This window comes from Ambystoma mexicanum, chromosome 9 (genome assembly GCF_040938575.1).
Source record: "Ambystoma mexicanum isolate Mex_15411 chromosome 9, UKY_AmexF1_1, whole genome shotgun sequence".
NCBI classification, from domain to species: Eukaryota; Metazoa; Chordata; class Amphibia; order Caudata; family Ambystomatidae; genus Ambystoma; species Ambystoma mexicanum.
The window spans coordinates 1,222,789,903-1,222,811,594 of NC_090931.1; the positions used below are offsets into that span (position 1 = coordinate 1,222,789,903).

Here is a 21,692-nt window from a genome sequence, read left to right on the forward strand (position 1 = left end):
ACAACATCCTTTCATAGAAAAGACATTTCGAACCCCTGAGACTTATTTTCTGAAATATCCTGCTCCAAACTTCAGGAATACATTTATACGCTATTGCCTGAACCTTTTCAATACCAAGCATACTCAAGCGAGGCGTGGCCAGATTTCTAAAAACGATGATGTATGCAGATTTTGCTCAGATGAGAATCAATCGGAAACCTTGCAACACTTATTGACAGAGTGTCCTGCACTGATGGAACAACGAAACATGTATTTGAAACCATATTTTCATGACTATAGAAACTTGACAGCACAAAAGTACAGATTGCAAATGTTGGATTTATACATAGCTTGCAAATTTAATAGATAGCGTGATCATAATGAAGGACAAAAAGCCACTTTATTTTTATCTTATGTTATTTTTATTTCTCTCCTTTTTGTTTTATGTAATTATACTTAATTACTGTGATGCAAAGTCATTGCAATATACCTGAAAAGGTATAGTATGTATAGTGCTAATACTTGTTTTATTGCACCCAAAGTGATTTGAGGAACTCATAAGTAGCCCAACTGATGGATGAGAAAAATGTTAATATGTATTCCCCCATCATATTCCATTGTAGATATTGCAATCTTATTCCTTTTTTCTAAATGTGTTCTTAACATCATTTAATGTTCCTATACAAATGTTGAATCATGTAACAGTATGTAAATATTGAAAGGTTGATTGATTAACCATAACAATACAAAATAAAGATAAAGGGCCTTATTTACAAAAAGAAATGTCAACGGGACTTTCCCATGTTAAAACATTTTTTTAAATCAGACCCAAAGGTTCTTTCCCCCTTGGATGCACATTCCAATGTGTGGATTTATTTTGTGCTCCCTGCACCTCAGATTATGTAGCTGTAGTTTTGGAAAGTCAGAAGTAGGGATCCCATAGATGATAGTTCTACATGCAATCATGGAAATTGTCTTTGTTCATTTTATTAAAACATTTTTCAATGACTCGTTATTAATCATATTTAGAAGAAATATCAGTCTAATAATCTCACCTTTCCTATTATGTCCACTAGAAGCTTCAAGGCCCCAGGATCGTGGACAAGCGAGTCGGTGTAAAACAGGCCAAGGTAGTTTTTGGGATCAACCTTATTATCCACGGCACACAAGTCTGGACGCACATTGAAGCCATGAGAGATGCGACCAATCGTAAATGGAAAAGCACCACCTGCACAAAAGGAAATGTGAGTTAACAACTGTGCCAAAAACAAACAGTTTAAAGCAGAACATTCAATAATTGGTATGTCAGCTGAACGTTCAGTGGAAGTTCCAGGGATGGAGTAACGGCGGGCGGCAGTCTCCGCATCCCGTGGATGGAGGGCACATAGAGACTCTCTTTCAGCATAGCTAGCTTGGGGCTGTTCTATGTATGACGTGGATTGAGATACCCATAGAAGTCTCAACCTATCTCTTTTTCATTCTATCTTATCTGTTCCAATTCTTTCTGCCAGTTATTCCTGTTTACCTCTCCCCACACATGGGGATAACAGGAGGGAGTATAGATGGCAGGGGCAGCAACGAGTAAAGCGGGGAGGGGCATGCAGGAATGCTGTGGCAGGTGTCTTTACCATCAGCAGCATTAAACAGTAGATTCACATGGATCTACTCCATTGTGCGCTCATGGGTTTGAAGCTGAGGTAGGGAGATGGCCACCTTTTCCAAGAGGGATCTAAACTCTTTGAGGGATATATTCTGCATCAGTGTCATCCCTAATTTTATGCTACCTGAGATTTCCACTGGATTCACAAAAAGACAATAAGATTACTGCACCATGACTAGCTCAATTCCAGCGAGAGAATGGACAGAAAATGTTTTCGCTCTTTTCTCTAACATAAAAGCGCACCAAAGAGTGGAGGAACCAGACATGACTCTACACAAATGGGCATTTGAAACAGATAGGGACAACATCCTCACCTTGATTAAAAACTCTAGCAACTCTACAGCGGCTGGCCCGGACAGCCTAAAGAATCTGACACTCAAGAAGAACCCAGAGGAATGGGTATCATTTGTATATGATCTATTGTCATTGGTGAAATCAAGAAGAAAGATACAGACCACATGGACTACTTCCATCATCGTCCCAATTTTTAAGAAGGGTGATAGGTCTCTTCCAACAAACTATAGACCTATCGCCCTTCTGGACGTTATTGGTAAACTCTTTGCAGCCCTGATCTTGAACCATCTGACTGACTGGAGCAGGGAATCAAACCACTGCGATTGTTGGCAAGTGGGCTTTGAAAAAGGCATTGATACATCACTGAACCTGTTTCTAATTAACTACTTGAAACTGAGAACTGCGCAAAAGAACAGCAAGAAACTATATCTAGCCTCAGTGGATCTATCACAAGCTTCCGATCCAGTAAATAGGCAGAGATTATGGTCCAAATTAAATGCTTGTGGATGCCCCGCGGACTTGCGTGAAGCAATTGAAGCACTGCATTCTAGTACAACAATCCAAATAAAGCTAAATAAACAGGGGGATCTGACAAACTCCATGAAGACAGCAGTTGCCCTTAAACAAGGATGTCGTTTAGCATCTGCCATCTTTAATGTTTACACCTCAGACATGGGAGACTCCTTCAATGACATTAGGTGTTTTCCACCGATTATTGCTGGGACCCCTGTAAATAGACTACTGTACGCTGATAACGTCGTACTACTTGATGAAACACCTATAGGCCTCCAGCGGCAACTGGATGCCCTGGCCGTTTTTTACTTGCAAATTACCTACAGATAAATACATCCAAATCCGTTGTGTTGGTTTTTGGAAAGAAAACAGGCAAAGTCGCTAAATTCAAGGGCTGGAGAGAGAATCCAAGAAACCACCAAAATGACATACCTTGGGACATCCATAAACGTGAGCACCAATGACACCCCCAGAGAAGCAGCTCTGACACGAAAAGTAAAGATGCTATCAGCACAGGCGAAATTCATCAAAACTAGATATTGTAAATTCTCTCTCGCCCCATTAATAAAGTTTTACCGTATGAAAACGGTACCTATCTTAACTTATGGGGCTGAATCTGTGCTTCAGTTGAGCTGGAAGGTCTGGCAAGTCCTAGAGGGACTTTTCTGGAGATCAGCCCTTGGGCTACCGAAGTGCATGCCAATTGTAGTGATCCGAAAAGAACTAGGCCTCACTTAATTATTTACACTCACGACCTGGAAGACGCTATCCTTTTACCGGAAGTGCTTGTTGCCTCCATCTGCAAGTGGATTTACCTTATTTGGGCAAGCCCTCAAGACGAAAAAGGAGTGGCTACTGGCAGTATGGGGTGAGAAATGTGTGGGACTACTAAAATCGATCAGCACCACAGAGAAACTGCTCATCGAAAATCCAGACTAGGTAAAAAGGCGACTGTATGACAACGATTGGATTGAGACAATAGACCTTGCGTCCTCATCAAAACTTTAGCGAAAGTACTGTACAGTACCAAGTAAACGAGGAACTATGCCCCCTTATTTGAGCAAATTCCCTTCAGCAATTTTACGACAGCAATTCCTAAGACTGAGCCTCAACCTACTTCTCACCAAGGAGATTTTAGAAGTAAGGAAAGCCAAAGAAGCAAGAGACTATGGCTGCAGGTTGTGTGGCCATGAACGAGAATCGTTACGCCACCTGATCTTGCACTGCCAGGCAGTGGACGACATTCAATTCAATTTGCTACGAAAATTCTTTGTTGAAAATCGAACCTTAACCAAAGAATATATCTGGCAACTCCTGCAAGGGACCAGGCTATCACTAACACTTGCTTTACTGGAAATAGTATCAATTATACTTGAAAAGCTTGAGGAGAAAAAGAAAGACTAAACTTGTTTACATTTGTAAAGTTCAATGAGAAAAAGAAAGAATACACTTTTAACGCCTTTTTTTCCCTCCTCCTCCCAGGGATTTAATAATGTTACATTTTAACATATGCTTCTGTTAGAAGTATTATTCATCTCTGTCTCTTTCCTTTTGTCTTTTTTTCTCCTCTCAATCTTTCTTTATTCTTCCACATTTTTCTGTTCTTCTTAATGTTCTATTCTCCTCGATCCCTTGTTTATTTTTTTCTTCTCCGTATTTCCTACTTATCCTTGCTGACTGGAATAAGTATTATGTATCAGCAAAAAGGTTTCAATTGAAACTAAATGCTAATACAAAAAAAAAACATAATAATAAGATCACTTATTACAAGCATTAAATGATAAGCGTGTTATACTCATACTACATTAGACTTGTCTTGGGTAGTAATATCTTAGCTGGTAAGTGGTACCAAATGATATAGCAATTCTCAATTATAGGCATGTATTGACTCACCTTTAATGCCATTTTGGACCATGGAACCTGGGGCTCATTACATTTATCCAATGCTGGATGCAGGCCAATTATTCTGTTTTGACTCGTTACATTTTACTATGCAATTTTATGTTCAGTAAATGCAGCAGCTGTATTTATAGCCGCGTACAATGTACGTGTGACGGCATGCGCGTCGCACGTATGACGTCACATGCTTTATGCACATGATGTAACACACATGCCTGCATACCAACAGAAACAAATATGGGGGCGGCGTGATTAGACACATGTGGCGCCCGGGTTTCTAACCCTTAGATATGGAACTAAGCAAACCATTGTTGTAAGACTTAAGGAAAGTTACTTTGCCTAACATTAGCCTTTGCCATACATGGTGGACCTCAGGTCCTAGGATGAGGTATGGTCAATATTGTTATTCATGTTATCTCTGGTCATATTCAGGTACCAATGATGACACAGAGATCCTACTTTGTGATTTAAACCTGCACTACAAGGAACAGTTAGAGACAAATTCAAAGAACCGTTCTACTTAACCAGCGCGCCAGATACTGGTAAACAGCAAATCGACATAATCAGCAGCCAATGCCTAAAACACTAGGTGCTCCATAGTATATTTAGACTCTGTTCTATTTTTCTTTACATGTTAGGATACACACAACTAGCAATTGAGACAAAGGGTGAGACTACCATCCCCTTACACAATAGCCCATCTTTGGGCGTTCGCTTTCACATTGGTGATTGGCCAAACTGGCACAGATGATGGACTTGAATTCAATACTAGTGATGGTATGAGACATTTCACATGACCACACACATTAACATCGAAACCCTGATACTTACCCTATATTCACTTGATGCTTTGCATGATTTCTCAATTAAAAGCAACCAACAACGGACTAACTCACAGAAGGAAATCACATAGTGACCATGGAGGAATGGGGTGTATCACAAATTGAAATAACTCAGAATGTGATACATGTGAATAAGGCATTTTGTTCTTGTCTGTTCTTTCTGCTTCTGCATACCCCTTCACTTGTGACATGATTTTGGGTATGTAACTTTCTGTTTTATTTACCAACATCTGGTTTTTAATCTTACATTTATAATTGTGCTGTGTAACAAACATGCATATTCCTTATTTTCATGTTTTCACTTTGTATGTTAACCATATTTGTTACGCCTGTATATACACGTCTATGATCACTTACAATATTTGATCACAGTTCTACGGTGACTGTATCAGCCTTGAGGAAAACTTAGGTCGAAACATGTGTTGGCTGATCTTTGGGAATAAATCACTACTAGATGAAGACTTAACAAGACTGATTTGTCTTTATAATATTTCTGTACAACTAATATTACAGAGGCCTAGTGCGATACGCCAGTACCAATTCATTCTTTGTTTCTCTGGTTTGATGCATCATGTTACATCATGTTACATGGCAGCAGCAGCAGACAGCTTCCAGAAACAATGTAGGAAATTTGTTAGGGCTATATTGTCTGATTCAGACAAAAGTGCACCTTCATGTTATTGAAGAGGGAAAATCGAGACCAAATCCATGCCCCCGCACCCAATGCGCATACATAAAAGAACAGCAGGAAGAACAAGGAGCGCACTTATCATTTGAACCAGGCCCCAGCGCACCCATGGGTGACAAATATGCTGAAACACACCCACTTCACCAACAGTGCAACTTCTATGCTACATTAGAATCAATGCTGCAATATCAGAATATACAAACACAAAAATCCATGTTTAAAGGCTTGCAAATGCCTATATGAATTAACATGGTCTAAATGCACAGTGTAGAGCTATGTTTCAGGAAAATTACAGCTAAGTTCATTTCACTCACTGAACACTGGCTGCGGGAGCCTTATCAACATTCCTCGCAAAACAAGTCCGACCTGCCAAGGCCGCAAGTTCAAGATAAAATTGTTTTCTGCAGACAGACATTTTTTAATTATCCACAAATGCGAATAAATCACGGCAACCCAGTGTGCTTTTTTTTCTTTCTGGGAAAGAAAGACATTTTCTCAAGGACACGCACAACATTGAAACATAACTTGTAACAAGCCAGAGCCCAGGTGCGAACTGCTTGTTCAGCTAAAAGTTATGGGAACAAAGTCACATTGCAACAAGATTAGAATTAGGTAATGGGGGCTGGCACAGCTAAATCAACCCACTGACGCAGGAGGTTAATATCCAATTATCAGGCTCTCTATAAGGGCTACATATGTAACCCACCACTTTGCAGCCAATAACAGGAGGAGATAGGTTTCTGGGAGCTGATCCAATTCTGTGAGGTCAGCCTGCAGTGTGATTATAAAACTTACTTGCAAGACAGCCCGGGGGGAGACGGCGCCTGAACTCGCGAAGCACGAAGCTCTGTGCTTTTCTTGGGTTTTTTTCTTTTTTCTTTGCCTAGAAATAAATGCAATTTGAAACATGCTGCCTGCTTGGGACTCTGTTGCATTTCTGGGGGCCATATGGGAGGTGTTGGGGCCTCCCATAGCTGGTGAGGGTATGGCTGCTGGCCCCCCACTGCCCTGGGGGGGGGATCCAGCTTCTCCCCAACAAGTTGGTGCCCTCTGTGAGGCTCATTGCTCATTGTAACATGGGTAAATGAGCTCTGCCTGCACAAGCTCTGCGATGGACTGAGCTCCCTGCCGCCGACTCAAGGAAGCTGTGAGACTCTCGCCTGCACCTGAAGACCACCGGAAAAACGCGTAACCGGCTAAAGGCTTCGGGGGCCACTTGGAAATACCCCGCTTGAGGGCAGGTGAGAGCCCTGCAGGAGAAGGGGTCCGGTGAAGCGCATTAAGGGGGTGTCCAGCAGCGGTGCAACTGCCAGTGCAGCATAGGAAAATGTAAGTAAACCAGCAACATGGGCTCTGAGGGGGGAAATGTTTAAAGTAGAAATGTTAAAGTGTTTTTTTTTTTTTTTTTGGGTAGAAACTGAGGGAGGGATTGTAAATTGGGTGGTGGGTGATTGTACATTGTCACAAAATTCAGCGCATTGGTAGTGATCGGCACGTGAATTGTAGTTGGGACTGGGGTGGTGGCAGTGGTCCCTTCTTGTGTTTTTGAGCATATTGGGTGGGGAAGTGACTCCCTACACATAGAACAGGAGTGCCGCGCTGATTGGTCTAGAACAGGAGTGCCGCGCTGATTGGTCTGGATGGTGATTTCATGTACGGGGTCTGGATTTCCTATGAATTGACGTTATAGATCAATGAGTAGATGAGGTTCCCTGCTAATTGAGCGTTTAGTTCAGTGAGTGGAAGATAGTTGGCTGGTTAAGGTCCCCTGGTGAGGAGCATATCATGCACTAGGCGACGCAGTGTGTGCAGTCCAATTATAAGAGTTTATTGTGGTTTACCTTGTTCCAGTTGAGACAGGAAGACAGCTGTGGGGATTGTGGGGTTTTATTTTGGGATTTTTGTGGGGTTGGGAGAAATGGGTTATTGTTCTGTGTATGCACATTTGTCTTTTCATTTGCATTGTGTTTTTAGTTTGGTGACGTCACCTTCAGATTGATGCATAAGGACACAAAGTTTTGATGGTGAGGAGATAGTGGTGTGGTTTTGGATTTGGAGAATAGGTGACCCAGAGGCGTTGTGTGGAAGACACATGCGCAAGATTGTGGGGGTGTGCCGGAGAAGGCAATGGTTTGGTGAAGATGGATTGCACGTGGAGTGCACTGGCTAAGGTGCGGAGCAAAGAAGGCTCACAGAAGTTGAAAAAAATGTTCAATTATCTTCTAACTTTTGCTCCCTGAACAGCGGACTATCGAAATTTTCGAATTGAATAGAGGTAAAATGTATCACACAATACAGAAATGACTCCCCTTCACTTGTTGTGTAGCACACAGCTTCCATGCTGAAATAAGTCAGTAAAACATAGTGTGCAAAGATTCAAAAGTACTGAAGGTAAATTAAAAAGACCATGGCTGCTCATAGGCGGCTTCTCCAGAAGTGTGCAGCAATCGCTAAGGACACACATACACAGCACTTACACGGGAATAGCTTTAAAAGCACATGGCTACAGTTGAACTGTGTGCACGAAGGAAAGGGAAAATGCGAGGGGTCAGCTCATGCTGAACCAGCACGAACAAAGGGAAGAGGGGACTCACCCTTCTGAACCTCCGGGAGTGTAATATTTGATGACACAGGGGCAGAGAAAGGCAGATGAGGACAAGTAGGCACAAAATAAATAATTCAAGCATGCGATGGGAGGGGCAGTTAAAAACAGCTTCAACACTCACGCACACAATAGCAGTGTCAACAATCACCACAATATGCACCGCTCATGTGGGGAGGATACATGGGGCAGGATGGGATCATTTCAGCAGACACCACAAGCACCAATGCAGGTACTGTTACCACTACATGTACAGACACAACAAATGACAGCACCACTACCCCAGGACTGACTAGAATGACAACACAGGGGCACTGCACAGCAGCCAGCACCCATACAGAACACTGACACAGTAGCAATGGTACCGGTTGCATGACTGGGAGGGGTCGTCCTGATGAGGGACAAATCTTTCAAAGGACATAGATTGACATTATACCGCTAATAGGACAGCCCAAGACAAACTTGATTTGACTCACTCTACCACACACACTCATGCTCCGCTTCACCGACATAGCGGGCGAGACGCGCGCCGACACACACACTCACGCACACTCAATAATGCAGAGGACAATTGCATAGGGGTGGTGATATGTATCAAAACATTTTCTTTTCTGGGTGACAGTGGGGCGACTAGGCCATGCATTAGGGAAGAGAGATTTGTGACATCATGAGCAATGTGGATATGACCACCTTATTAAATGAGACACACAAGGTGGAAGAAGGTGCACTTGAGGGGGGAGGCCTACATTTCATTGACAGTTCACCACAGGAGGAGAGAAATAGGGGTAAAGGGTGGATGGTCCATGTTCCCAACAGAATGAATTTGGCGACACAATAACAGTGCAAGTGGTACTGCCACTAGCACTTTTGAAAATAACACTGGCACAAATGCATTAGTAAACACACATAGGGAAAGAGGTCATTGCTGCACGAACTGGAGTATGATGGTTGTATTAAAATTTGAAAGCAGATATTGGGGGGAGAAATATATATTGTTTAAATGTAACAGTAATTAGAAATATATATTGTTTAAATGTAACAGTAATTAGAAATATATATTGTTTAAATGTAACAGTAATTACAGTAGTGGAGTAATAAAATACTAGACTAAATGAGTAATTAACAGAGTAGGTAGGCTTTAAAAGGTGGACATGGGGTGGGATAGAGAGAATGGGAGCAAATTGGTTGCGGATTTCATTAGTACCAGCTTAAAGTGCCTGCAGTTCACTGCGAGGCACACCCTGAGAAGTGTGAGAGGAGCCATAGGAAAAAGAAAAAAAAAAAAAAAAAAAAAGGATTTAAAAATCCTGCGATTATTTTAACTAAGTAACATGGTGCACTTAATTTAGAAACACAGCCACCCTATATGACAAATTTACCACCCTGATGTTTCCCTATTTAGCTTGTCAGTACCTGATGCCCCACGGGACAAAGGCACGCACTATAAATAACTTACAACAAAAGCACAGTAAATATAAAGATCCAAAGGCCCATTTGTACACTAGCACCCAAAGTGCATATATATGATCCAAGTGTGTAATGAGTATCTTCACATAAATTAAGTGCCTACCAATTTTCTGGGTACATTCCGAATTGTGTAATAATTTACAGTCAGACCGCCATTGAACGCCACCAGGTGGTGACAGGATGGTGCATAGGTGTACCATTGGCTCCTCCCACTAGGACACTGAATAGTGTGAGAGTAGTGCAGAGAGGTTAGGTCAAGAAATTGAAGAATATGTAAATTCTCAGGTCTCAAGCGCTTCCATTTCATTTCTCGCCAGATACAAAGGACCCAGGGCAGGCCTGAAGACAACGGACAACCAACACCCAATGGCTATGGACTACAGTGGGACATTTTCCCCTCCTGACAGACTTTGTCAGAAGTGTAAGGCGTCAAGCCCTACAAAGCGGTGGCCACCCTGGCAACGAGGGAGCGACGATCAACAGGGCCAACGCAAGAGATTTTCATGAACTGCAAAATAGCACGAACTCTCCCGAGTTAGGGAAACATGGCCATCCCATGGTCCAACGCACACTAGCAACTAGAATAGGGACCGACACACGCATTTGCAAAGTTTAATTGAGTTTCATATTACATTTTGTGCACCTACAGCTGTAACACTGTTTTGTTTCTTCTCTTTTCCCCGCACATGCAGGTTGTTGCGTATGTATGCTGTTAGAAATGTGTAGGAAATTTCCTTAATGTTATCTTCCATTAGAAACTGTGAGGCCTACTGATTAAAACATTGTGTAGCATTCCCCACTCAATTGCCCACCCTATCCAGAACCTCAGACCCCTTAGAGCATGTTTCCCTGAAGTATATTTCCTTGCTTCCATTGAATAAACAGCCCAAGATTTTCCCTACCCATATTGAGAAATTTTGAAAACACGAAATGTCCAGTGGAAGGTTTGATTTTTGCCCTTAGTGATTGTTTAGTTCGCGGAGCTTGAGGTTACTAACAAGTACTAACGTATTAACGCTTTTCTTGCGATTTTCAGGCGGGCAACTTTATCATCTCATCAGCTGCAAGGACCCAGCAGCGTAAGTGGTTATGGGCACGCAAATAAGGACTTTTACCTTCACGATGGGACTATTAATGATGAACGAAATTATGGGGGTGGTACTTTGAAAATTATTTGTAATAATGAGCATTACCGCTGTATCCCCTGCTAACATTCCCTAACCTAAGCAGGAAGAGTTACGGCGTCAGTGGGTAAGGAAAAGCTGCTGCTAAAGTAAGGAGAGTTAAAGGCAGACACAAGGGGAGTAAAACATACACATAACACACATATCAGAAGTGACCAACAATATGCACACATGTACAAAATTGGTAGGGACACCACTGGAGAGAGCTGTCCTGACTGTTCTTTAACATATGCCGGAAGAGAATTGATTACAACAGAAATTACTACAGCAGAGCACGACGCCCATGTATGACAAGGTGCGAAGAAGATTGCAAGGGAAGACAGCAACATTGAGATTGAAAAAAAAATATAAATAAATAAATAAATAATAAAAGAAGAAAGAAAGACAAAAAGAGAGAAGAAAAAATAAAATGAAAAAGACAAAAATATGAGTGAGAGAAAAGAGCAAAGATGGTCACTGAAGAAGGACGTATACTGTTAAGGTACCAACGTTATGTTACCAGCACAACAGTGACAAGAAGTGGACAATCATGCTGGATGCAAGAAGGTTGAGAGAAGTTGCGAGATGAGAGCAGGAACACCACTGCTTATGGACTACTATTGAGCACATGCATCCAAAGATCAAGAGAAACTACCACTGAATTGGGGAGGAGAGTGTTCATTGGTGCGCATCAGCATGCCCTTGTTGGTGATGACCAAGGAAGATGTGAAGTGTGACACATTAACAAAGATGGAAAACAACGGAAGAAGAGAAACAGACAGAGAAGTAAAAAGAGGGGGGAATTACTTCTCGAGCGAGACAGAAGGATGAGTGGGTGAAGTACCAGCATACTAAAGAATGATCAGCAAAAAATGCATCTGAAAAGAGAAAGCAAAGAACTAGCTAGTGCTTGCATGGTGATGGATGACATCATGACTGCCTGGTTGCTTGAAGGTGATAACGGAAGGACAAGTACCGAGCACAGCACCATTGTGCAAGATAGAGATACATTGCAAGAGAACAACAGAAGAAGACATCGGAATTCAAATAAGAGACATGGTGAAAGGAAGAGCCGGACTAAGATAGCGGTGCGCAACATGGTTCCAGCAGTAATAAAGGTGGCCACTCCGTGTGATAAGAGGAAGTACGAAGGGAAGTGAGGGTGGTGGAACACAGAAGGAGAACACTCCTATATGTACTGTTCATCAACAACCATGCAGAAAATTATGGACACTTCAAGGAATTGACAAAGATATGCAGACCGGAAGGAGGTGAATGTTGCTTGGTGGTGTGGTCGACAAAAGTCGACCAGAGGGGGGACTGAAGAGGGAAAATCGAGACCAAATCCATGCCCCCGCACCCCAAGCGCATACATAAAAGAACAGCAGGAAGAACAAGGAGCGCACTTATCATTTGAACCAGGCCCCAGCGCACCCATGGGTGACAAATATGCTGAAACACACCCACTTCACCAACAGTGCAACTTCTATGCTACATTAGAATCAATGCTGCAATATCAGAATCTACAAACACAAAAATCCATGTTTAAAGGCTTGCAAATGCCTATATGAATTAACATGGTCTAAATGCACAGTGTAAAGCTATGTTTCAGGAAAATTACAGCTAAATTCATTTCACTCACTGAACACTGGCTGCGGGAGCCTTATCAACATTCCTCGCAAAACAAGTCCGACCTGCCAAGGCCGCAAGTTCAAGATAAAATTGTTTTCTGCAGACAGACATTTTTTAATTATCCACAAATGCGAATAAATCACGGCAACCCAGTGTGCTTTTTTTTCTTTCTGGGAAAGAAAGACATTTTCTCAAGGACACGCACAACATTGAAACATAACTTGTAACAAGCCAGAGCCCAGGTGCGAACTGCTTGTTCAGCTAAAAGTTATGGGAACAAAGTCACATTGCAACAAGATTAGAATTAGGTAATGGGGGCTGGCACAGCTAAATCAACCCACTGACGCAGGAGGTTAATATCCAATTATCAGGCTCTCTATAAGGGCTACATATGTAACCCACCACTTTGCAGCCAATAACAGGAGGAGATAGGTTTCTGGGAGCTGATCCAATTCTGTGAGGTCAGCCTGCAGTGTGATTATAAAACTTACTTGCAAGACAGCCCGGGGGGAGACGGCGCCTGAACTCGCGAAGCACGAAGCTCTGTGCTTTTCTTGGGTTTTTTTCTTTTTTCTTTGCCTAGAAATAAATGCAATTTGAAACATGCTGCCTGCTTGGGACTCTGTTGCATTTCTGGGGGCCATATGGGAGGTGTTGGGGCCTCCCATAGCTGGTGAGGATATGGCTGCTGGCCCCCCTCTGCCCTGGGGGGGGGGGGATCCAGCTTCTCCCCAACATTATACTGGAGGTGGACACTTCCTGCACAATCGCTTTCATCAAAACCCTCCAGACTTTTCCTCAAATCCAAAAATAGGGTCTTGCAATACCTTTCTTGCCAAGTTAGGCTTTCTTATTGTGCCAGGCTCATTATGGTCCATATTAGGTTTGGCTAAAAGTTTTCTTCTCGTCTCTGCATCCTGTAGTGATCTCTGGGACTTCCCTTCCTCAGCCCGCTTCTGGCCTGAATCTACGCCCTTAACATCAATGAAAGATGACCCAGAAGACCCGTGGAGCCCAGTGCGAGTTGGGAGGCAAGAATCCTACAGGTGTTGGAGCCTATGTGGTCGTGAAAGAGCAGCTGGAGCTGCGGTCCAAGGAGAAAGAAGAAAGGACACTGCCAGCATCCATGGAAGGGAAGTGGAGCTGCCGGCGGGTGCAGAGACGCACCTGATGTGTGAGTAGGCCTCGCAGTGAGCAGCAAGCCAGCCGGCCATGGAAGGGAAGCCGAGCTGCCGGCGAGTGCAGAGAAGCACCCGAAGTGCGAGTTAGCCTCGCAGTGACCAGCAAGCCAGCCGGCGAAGCAGAAGTGGAGCAACGTAGCTGCCGGAGAGGAACGCTGAGGACTGGTGAGTTCAGGGGAATGTCACTCGAAGCTATGGCGCTCCAAGGTTCTAAATATAGGTAAAGAAGTGCAGTATGAACCAAATAGAATGCCAAAGAAAATTATACGTACAGATTAGAAAACCTGAAGCCACGGGCTGAATAAGAATTAAGCGGCAGAGTTAAATCACGCATATTGAATACTGAACTGAATGAGAACTTTGTGGGCAAAGCTACAAGCTTATGAAAGTTAAAGTGAAAGGGTTAATTTGAAAGCAACAGACGAAATAAGAGCGCAAGTGTGAAAGAGCGTGACAGAAAGGTGGGGAATGAATAAGACCACCACAAAGTGAACTTTGTGAATGAATACAGTACAACAAGGCCAACCACTGGCATGGGATATGTGACACAATATGGTAAAGCCAGGAGGCTGACCAAAAGAAACCAAGAGAGTGTTAACCTGCACATAAAGCCAAGAGGCTGGTAAGGAGAAGCTAAGTGAAGGTGAATCTGTACACAGGGGCAAATACAGAAGAACCTGTGTGGGCTGCAGAGCCTAGGGTTCCTGGTTGCGCGACCTGTGATGGGTGGACCATGTGGTTTGACAACTGCGCCTAGACCAAGGAACCCTCAATTGTGAAAGCCAAAGACAATGGGAAACAAACCAAGAAGGAACACTGTAAGTGAACTATTAATGCAATCCAGAAGGAGTGTCAAGTTGACCTGAAGTTGTGTTGAACATTGAAAGGCAGAAACAAGTATACGTTGCTACGGTAAAGTCTTGGGGAAGGGAACCCTGGGGCTTGCTGAACTGCAATACTGTCTTAAGCACTGCCTTTTCTTGTGAACTGCATTGCCTTGATCTTGAGGAAGGGAACCCGGAGGATTGTGTGGAACTACAATGCCTTGAACTTGGGGAAGGAAACCTCAAGGATCTGTGGAACTGTTTGACCTTGGGAAAAGGAATCTCAAGACTTTTGTGGAACTTTCTTGAACTTGGGGAAGGGGAGCTGAAAAAAAAGCTCAGAACTTTGTGTTGATCACCCTATCTTTTATTATTGACATCCCTACACATTGTTTAGCTTTAGTTGTGAGGGCAAGGATAGGTTTTGGACACAGACAGACTTAAGTTGAACTTTCTGACTCAGACTTTCATTTGTTACATTCAGGTAGGGAAGTCCCACATTAGCACAGGGCAAGGTAGGTCTTCAACCATCCTGACATTTGATTTAATAAACCATTTTATTTTGAACTTTGAATCTGTTGTCTGTGTCTTGCTTCATGATGCCTTCACCTTATGGATATGTGATTTGGTGGTGTGGGTTACAGAAAAAGGGTGGGTGGGAACTCTATGTTTGAGAGGGATGAGCCAACTTGAATACCTTCCCTCGCTTTCTTTCATGGCAGTTGCTAAATTAACTTGTTCATCCCTTAAATATAGTGCACAATTTCCCCAAATATTTGCTGCAAAAATGTCTCCTTACTGGTGCGCCTTAGATGCCTGACTGACCCATTTTGCATTTATTGACCCATTAGAATAGCTTTGTGAGTAGATCATCCAACCAAAGATGTAACATCTTCTATCATTTATTTACAGCAAACCTGTTACACTTAATAGTTTAAAGAAATCAATCTCTTAGGATCTAATAACATGGCCTGGTAATGGGTATCTTGCCATTTAATTCTCTGCCTCCAGAAAAAAGATATTTTCCAAAAGTGTATGTTTTCTGCACAGTGTAATACCGAATATGTGTTCAGAATTTAAATAAAATAACCCACCTACATGAAACTAATATTCAACCCAAATGCTCATAGGCACAGGCCAACTCTGTTACTAAGGCCAGTCAGGATAAATTGACAACATTGAAGCCAACATTGATGACCTGAAAAGATCAGACAGACCAGTTTGTATTCATTTTTTGTATTTATGTGAAAAACAGAAATGTCTATTTCGATCATAAATCACTTACAATAACACATTCATAGATGGCGGAGGCATTCGCTCGAAGGGTGCCACTACAATAGCAAAAAGTGAGAACAAGTGGTGAGCCAGTTTATGAGGGTGTAGGAAGTGGGACATATATAAGGGACAAAACAGAACTAACAAGAAAATATGTAGGAAAACAGGTGACTTACAGAGGTAACTTTAATCTTAAGGGGCAAGTGCTTCAAACTAAAGAGGAGTATTATATAATTATACATAATTACATTATTAAGCGTCCCTTGTGGGAGTGGTGGGGTCAGGTAGGGAGGAGAGGGGAGAGGGCAGGGGAGCTCCCTCTTTAGCAAGTATGTGAAGTTCAAGCTGCACTTTGAAGAGATATATGGTTGGGCTGGCTTTGATTGTGATGGGAAGCAGGTTCCAGGGCTAGTAGGAAGGAAGAGCGGAAGCGAGAGGAGGCACAGGGTTGGCATGGGACAGTGAAGTTGTCGAGGATCAGAGCGAACGAGATGATGAGTGAACAGTGATACAATTAGACAGGTACTGAGGAGCAAGACCATCGAAAGCATTGTAGGCTAGGAGAAGGAACTTGAAAAGGGATCAGGTGTGCAAGGAGGGCCAACCAGCATGCTGCTGGTAGGTAGAGTGGGGGAGGATTTGGGTAGGTTGTAGTGAGTGCGGGTAGCAAAGTTGTGCCCTTTATCTAGATTGAGGAAGGATTGGAGAGGAAGGTCACAAAGTAACCTTAAAGAGTAGTCAAGTTTGTTGAGCACAAGGATGGAGATTGGAGTTTTTGCAGACTTTTTAGTAAGAAAATGACACATTTCCTGAATATTGAGGAGATTATTACAAGAAGCAGAGGCAGTAGTATTGATGAATTGTTGCAGTCAGAGGTCATTATCAATGAGTACCTTAAGATGTGAGCCTTGGGCAAGCGAGCAAGAACAGCAGACAGGAAGGTGATAGGAGAGGGGAGGGGGGCTGGCATTGGAAGCCGGGATAAAAATGACATCTGTTTTTTAACAGTTCAGCATGAGGTAGACGAGAGGTATCTAGTGACGAATTGCAGCAAGACAGTTGGTTATCCATTCCGAGATGGCTGCGGTAAAGCTGGAAAGGAGAACAGGATTTGAGTATTACTAGCAAAAAGGTTGTAGTGAACAAGATGAGTCTTCCTATGGCAGAGTTATAGGTTTTAGAGGAAAGGTAGTGAGCAATTCATTAGCGGAAAGAGAGGATGCAATGGATATTGGCTTAGGTGGTGTGAGAGCAAAGCTTGGAGACAGTGGCGTTTCACAAAATGTGGGGCCCCCCTGCAAGCCCTGCTGAGGGCCCCCCACCACCATTGGACCCCACTGCTAGGCATGGGCAGCGGGTGCGGGGGCCCACGTTATGCCAGTGCTTGGAGGGTAGATTAACATTTACAGGGGTGATTGAGAAGGAAAGAGATTAGCTTTGTTATGTGGGAGGGTTTGGCAGAGTCCGGTGCATATGGGAGGATAGGAGTAGGGTGAGGATAGGATACGTATGTAATTTGTGCCAGCATTGTAGGCCATGATGCATGTTTGTTTTGTGGGTCTGACTTTCAGAGGTGATCCAGGGCTGAGGGCAGGGGCAGGAACATGTGAATATGCAAGCGGAATAGTGTTGGACAAATGAAGTCATACGTGCATAGTGAAAGTCGGAAAAAGCGCAGTCAATTCAAGAGGCATGAAATGGGGAGAGAGGTCCTCACATCATCAAAGTAAGGGTCAAGAGAGTCTTGCATGAATTTCCTCTTAGACATTGAAGAGGGGAGAGGAGGTGTAGTGGGTGGTGGGACTGAAATGTTGATGTAAGCAATAGAGTGATCAGAGGGAGAAGGGTCAATTAAGAGGTCAGAGGACGAGAGTGAATTAGAGAGAAAGACAAGGTCAAGAGATTTCCCTCCAGAGTGGGTAGGCTGGTCATGGAGGCAGTAGAGGAAGTCGTCAGATGGGTGGCATTTAAGTTCAAGGTCGGTGGTTGCAAAGGGCTTGGAAAGATTAAAGTGCCCCAGTATGACAATGTGGATGTCGATAGCAAGCGACTCAAGGAGAAGGTTCAGATCAGGGAAGAAGGAGTTGAGAGGACAAGGGGGTTGCTAAAGAGCCAGAACTGTGAGAGGAGTAGCAGGGAGGAGTTAAATACTGGCATATTTAAAAGAGGACGATGTGATGTCAGACATGGGTAAGAGCATCAGTGTTGAACCTCTTATTGATGAGGAACCCCACACCACCACCTTTCCTGACAGGTCGGAGAGAGCAGTAGAAGGTAGCAGAATCGGTGTGGAGAGCTTCTAAAGCAGCAGAGTTATAAGTGGCGATCCAGGTGTCTGTGATAGCAAGAAGTGAAATTGAGGGTGATGAGAGTTAAAGTGGTTAGTGATGTAGAATGACCTGTTGCAGAGGGACTGTGCATTCCAGTGGCCAACTGAAAGAGATGTAGGAGGTGGTGGAGAGGAGCAAGTGTTGTGCGGTAGGTGGGGGTAGATGAGATACTGTGAGAACAGGAGCATCTTGTTTGAGGGAATCTGCTGCAGGGGAGAAGGTGGGAGATGGGGTTGCCAGAGAGTAAGGGCAAAGTGAGACCTATTTGAGGCTGAAGGCCAGGACAGAAGGGAAGGAGAGTAGTGAGCAGAAGGAGGAATGGAGCAAGGTCAAGGTGCACGATGAAGGGTAGAAGAAATAGGCAAGTGAATACAATTAAGAAAGGGTGCAGCCCAAAAGAGAGAGGGTAGGTGGGTGTGCAGAAAGGGAAGGGGTGGATGGTTGGGTGAGAAGAAGCAGGTGTAAGTTCTGAGATGGGCTAGAATGGGGCTGTAAGTAACCAAAAGACAGTTGACAGGCTACAAACTGTAATGTGTCTTGGTCCTGTGAGGCAACAGAAACTCAGTAAATAGATAATCAATGGGTGGAAGGATTCCAGTGCATGAAGCAGGTGTCAGGGAATGAGTGGGCTTGAAGAAGAGCTGGCTTGTGCAAGGATTCTGGCACTTGACCCCCACCGGTCCCAACAGGTCCAAACAGATCTTTGCTGCTTTTGACCCTGGGTTATAGACACCTAGGCTGGAGACTGAATGGAGCCAATCACAGTGCAGCAGATGGTTTCCAAACATTCGGACAGCCTCCTGGCTCAAGTAGGCCCAGAGAGCTTCATTTTGCAGGAATGACCCTAAAATGGTGCATATTGTTCTCTCTGGGAAAGCAGGATGTGGCCAAGACAAAAATGAAAACAACCATCCAGATCAGTCACAATAAACTAAGGCCATCTGCCTATGTTTCTGCAATTCAACTCTGTCACAACTAAAGAACTGATTAATATTACTAAGAAACTAAAGGCCTCAGCTGAGCAGTCTGATCGTGTCTAGCCAACCTGATCAAGTAAAAGATAGCTGACCTGGTGGAATCACTGACCGGATTTTGTAAAGCACCACTAACATCAGGCAGTAGCTGAACTTCACATAGGGTTGTTACTTAAACACCCACCCTAAAAGAGTTGACTGCAGACCGAGATATACCCAAAAACTAGAGCTCCATATTTAACATTTGTTTTATTGCAAACTACCAACCAACTGGTCGATCACAGTGAGGAGAATCTCCTCCTTCATGTAACCAAATCTTGTTTTTGCTCAAACAGGCGTACAGAAATCACCTTGTCATGAAAGAGAACAAAGCACTTAACAACAATACCTCAACAGCCCTAATACTCATTGCTCTATCAGCTGCCTTTGACACAGTCAACCATCAGACACTAATACAAACATTAAATGTTCGATGTCAATAGATGGTGCTGCCTTGAAGTGGACCCCAAACTGATTCGATGATTGCCCCCGAAGGGTTGAAATGGGAGACCCCCCTTCAACAATTTTGTCCTTAAAGTGTGGTGTTCCCCAAGGCTCCATCTTACTCCCATGCCCACATTAAACCCTGACAGACATTATCAAACTCTTTGCAAACTGTTTCCAATTATATGCTTATGACTCTCAGGTACTATTGAACGTGGAAGCTAATAATAACAATCATCACATAACTGATATCCTAGAGAGAATCCCGGATTGGACCATAGATACTAATCTCTGCCTTAACACTACTAAAACAAAGATTATCTTCTTCATGATCCCGTTCACAGCAATACTACCTTTCAAATAGCACCCGTCAGCATGCATCCTTTTGGGCCATGTAAAGAATCTAAGTATAATTTTGACACCATAGCCTCACCACAACCACAAATAGACTCTTTAGCCCAAAAATCACACTTCCAGCCAGGCACGTAATTTCACCAAAATGCAAGGTAGGTGACATCACACCACCCTTGACTTCTGATGAAATCACAGGAAGTGATGTCATTTGACCCCACCCTAAAGTGACATCAGGGAAAGCGATGGAACATGTCCTTTCAACCCTTGACAAAACAGCAAGTGGCATCACATAGAATTGTTCCTAAGTACACTACGAAAAATATGGTTACGATATCATTGTAATGTGATATACATTTCATACAAGAATGGATCACAATATGCATCATCAATATGCAGCTTTCGTTTATCTTAATTTGCTGGCTATTATTTTTAGTTTTGATTGGTTACTTATTTTTTGCTTTCCTTGTATGTCCGCCTTGGCAGTGGAGGTTGCCTGGCCTCATTAGGGCCTCCTTAGGGCTGCCAGCATCTCGAGCACGGCTTGCCTGCCCTTACAGGCATTCTGTTTCTGACATTCCACTCACAGCTAATTTTTTCTCGCTGCCATTCATGAGCTTCAAGCCGATTGGCTCCTGCTTATAACATGGGCCAATCTTATGACAACCAAGTTCAGCAGTGTGCCTGAGCCACTGGGGGCTGTTAAGTGTTTTATACCAATGCCCGCTCTCTTAAGTCGTATGCCTCCTCTTTCTTTGAACTTTGCAGGATCATCCACCTGAGCTGGTCTTTGTCACTGAGACTTGGCTAAATGAGTTCCCAGGGCCGTATGTTGTTCAGGCGTTGCCCGCAGACTATTGTATTTCATGTTTCGATAGGTCCTCCCCCCATAGGGGAGGTGCAGCTAATTTATCATTCCTGTATTTCCTGTTCTATTCTGCCTTTTCCTCATGAATTTGAAATTGCTTTTGCAGATTGTCATCTCCTCAGTTAGGACAATCCACTTTTGCTTGGTTTATCACCCACCTTGCTATGATGCAAGGTTTCCTTTGGCCTTTGTGGAAGCAATAGCACATCTTAATCTGCAGTTTGCAGACCGGATTATTTTGTGGGATTTTAATTTTCACCCTAATAATCCTTCAGATTTGCAACTAGACTATTTTTTTCTGCCCTGGCTGATTTTGAGCTTTAGCAATTAGTAGTTGACGCTACACATAAGGGTGGTAACATCTTGGACTTTGTGTTCCTGCCACCTGGCTTGGTGTCCATTTTCTCAGTGGTACCCCTTCTGTGGACGGACCACTTTATGGTTCCTTTTTTGATCAATTGCCCCCCTCAGCCTATAGGCCTTGTGGGCCCTGTTTTCATAGGCGGAGGCTGGTTCTGCTGGTGGACCTTGCTGAGAACATTATGGCCTACTGCACTGCCCCTGAATCCACCAACCCTACAGTCTTTTTCATCTGCTGTACTGTATACTGCTGATTTGCTGGCTCCTTTGATGAGGTCCAAGCCTTGCAGGCTCCCTTCGGAACTGT

General features: G+C 43.4%; 1 protein-coding gene across 2 annotated transcripts in view; it reads right to left on the minus strand.

Moving 5' to 3' along the window:
- ACMSD (aminocarboxymuconate semialdehyde decarboxylase) overlaps positions 1-21,692 on the minus strand; it is a 606,399-nt gene that overhangs the window by 177,452 nt on the left and 407,255 nt on the right. For both annotated transcript variants that reach the window (XM_069616567.1, XM_069616568.1), the window contains exon 8: positions 1,035-1,207. In XM_069616567.1, coding sequence (XP_069472668.1) covers positions 1,035-1,207 — 173 coding nt within the window. The remainder of the gene's footprint in view (positions 1-1,034; positions 1,208-21,692) is intronic.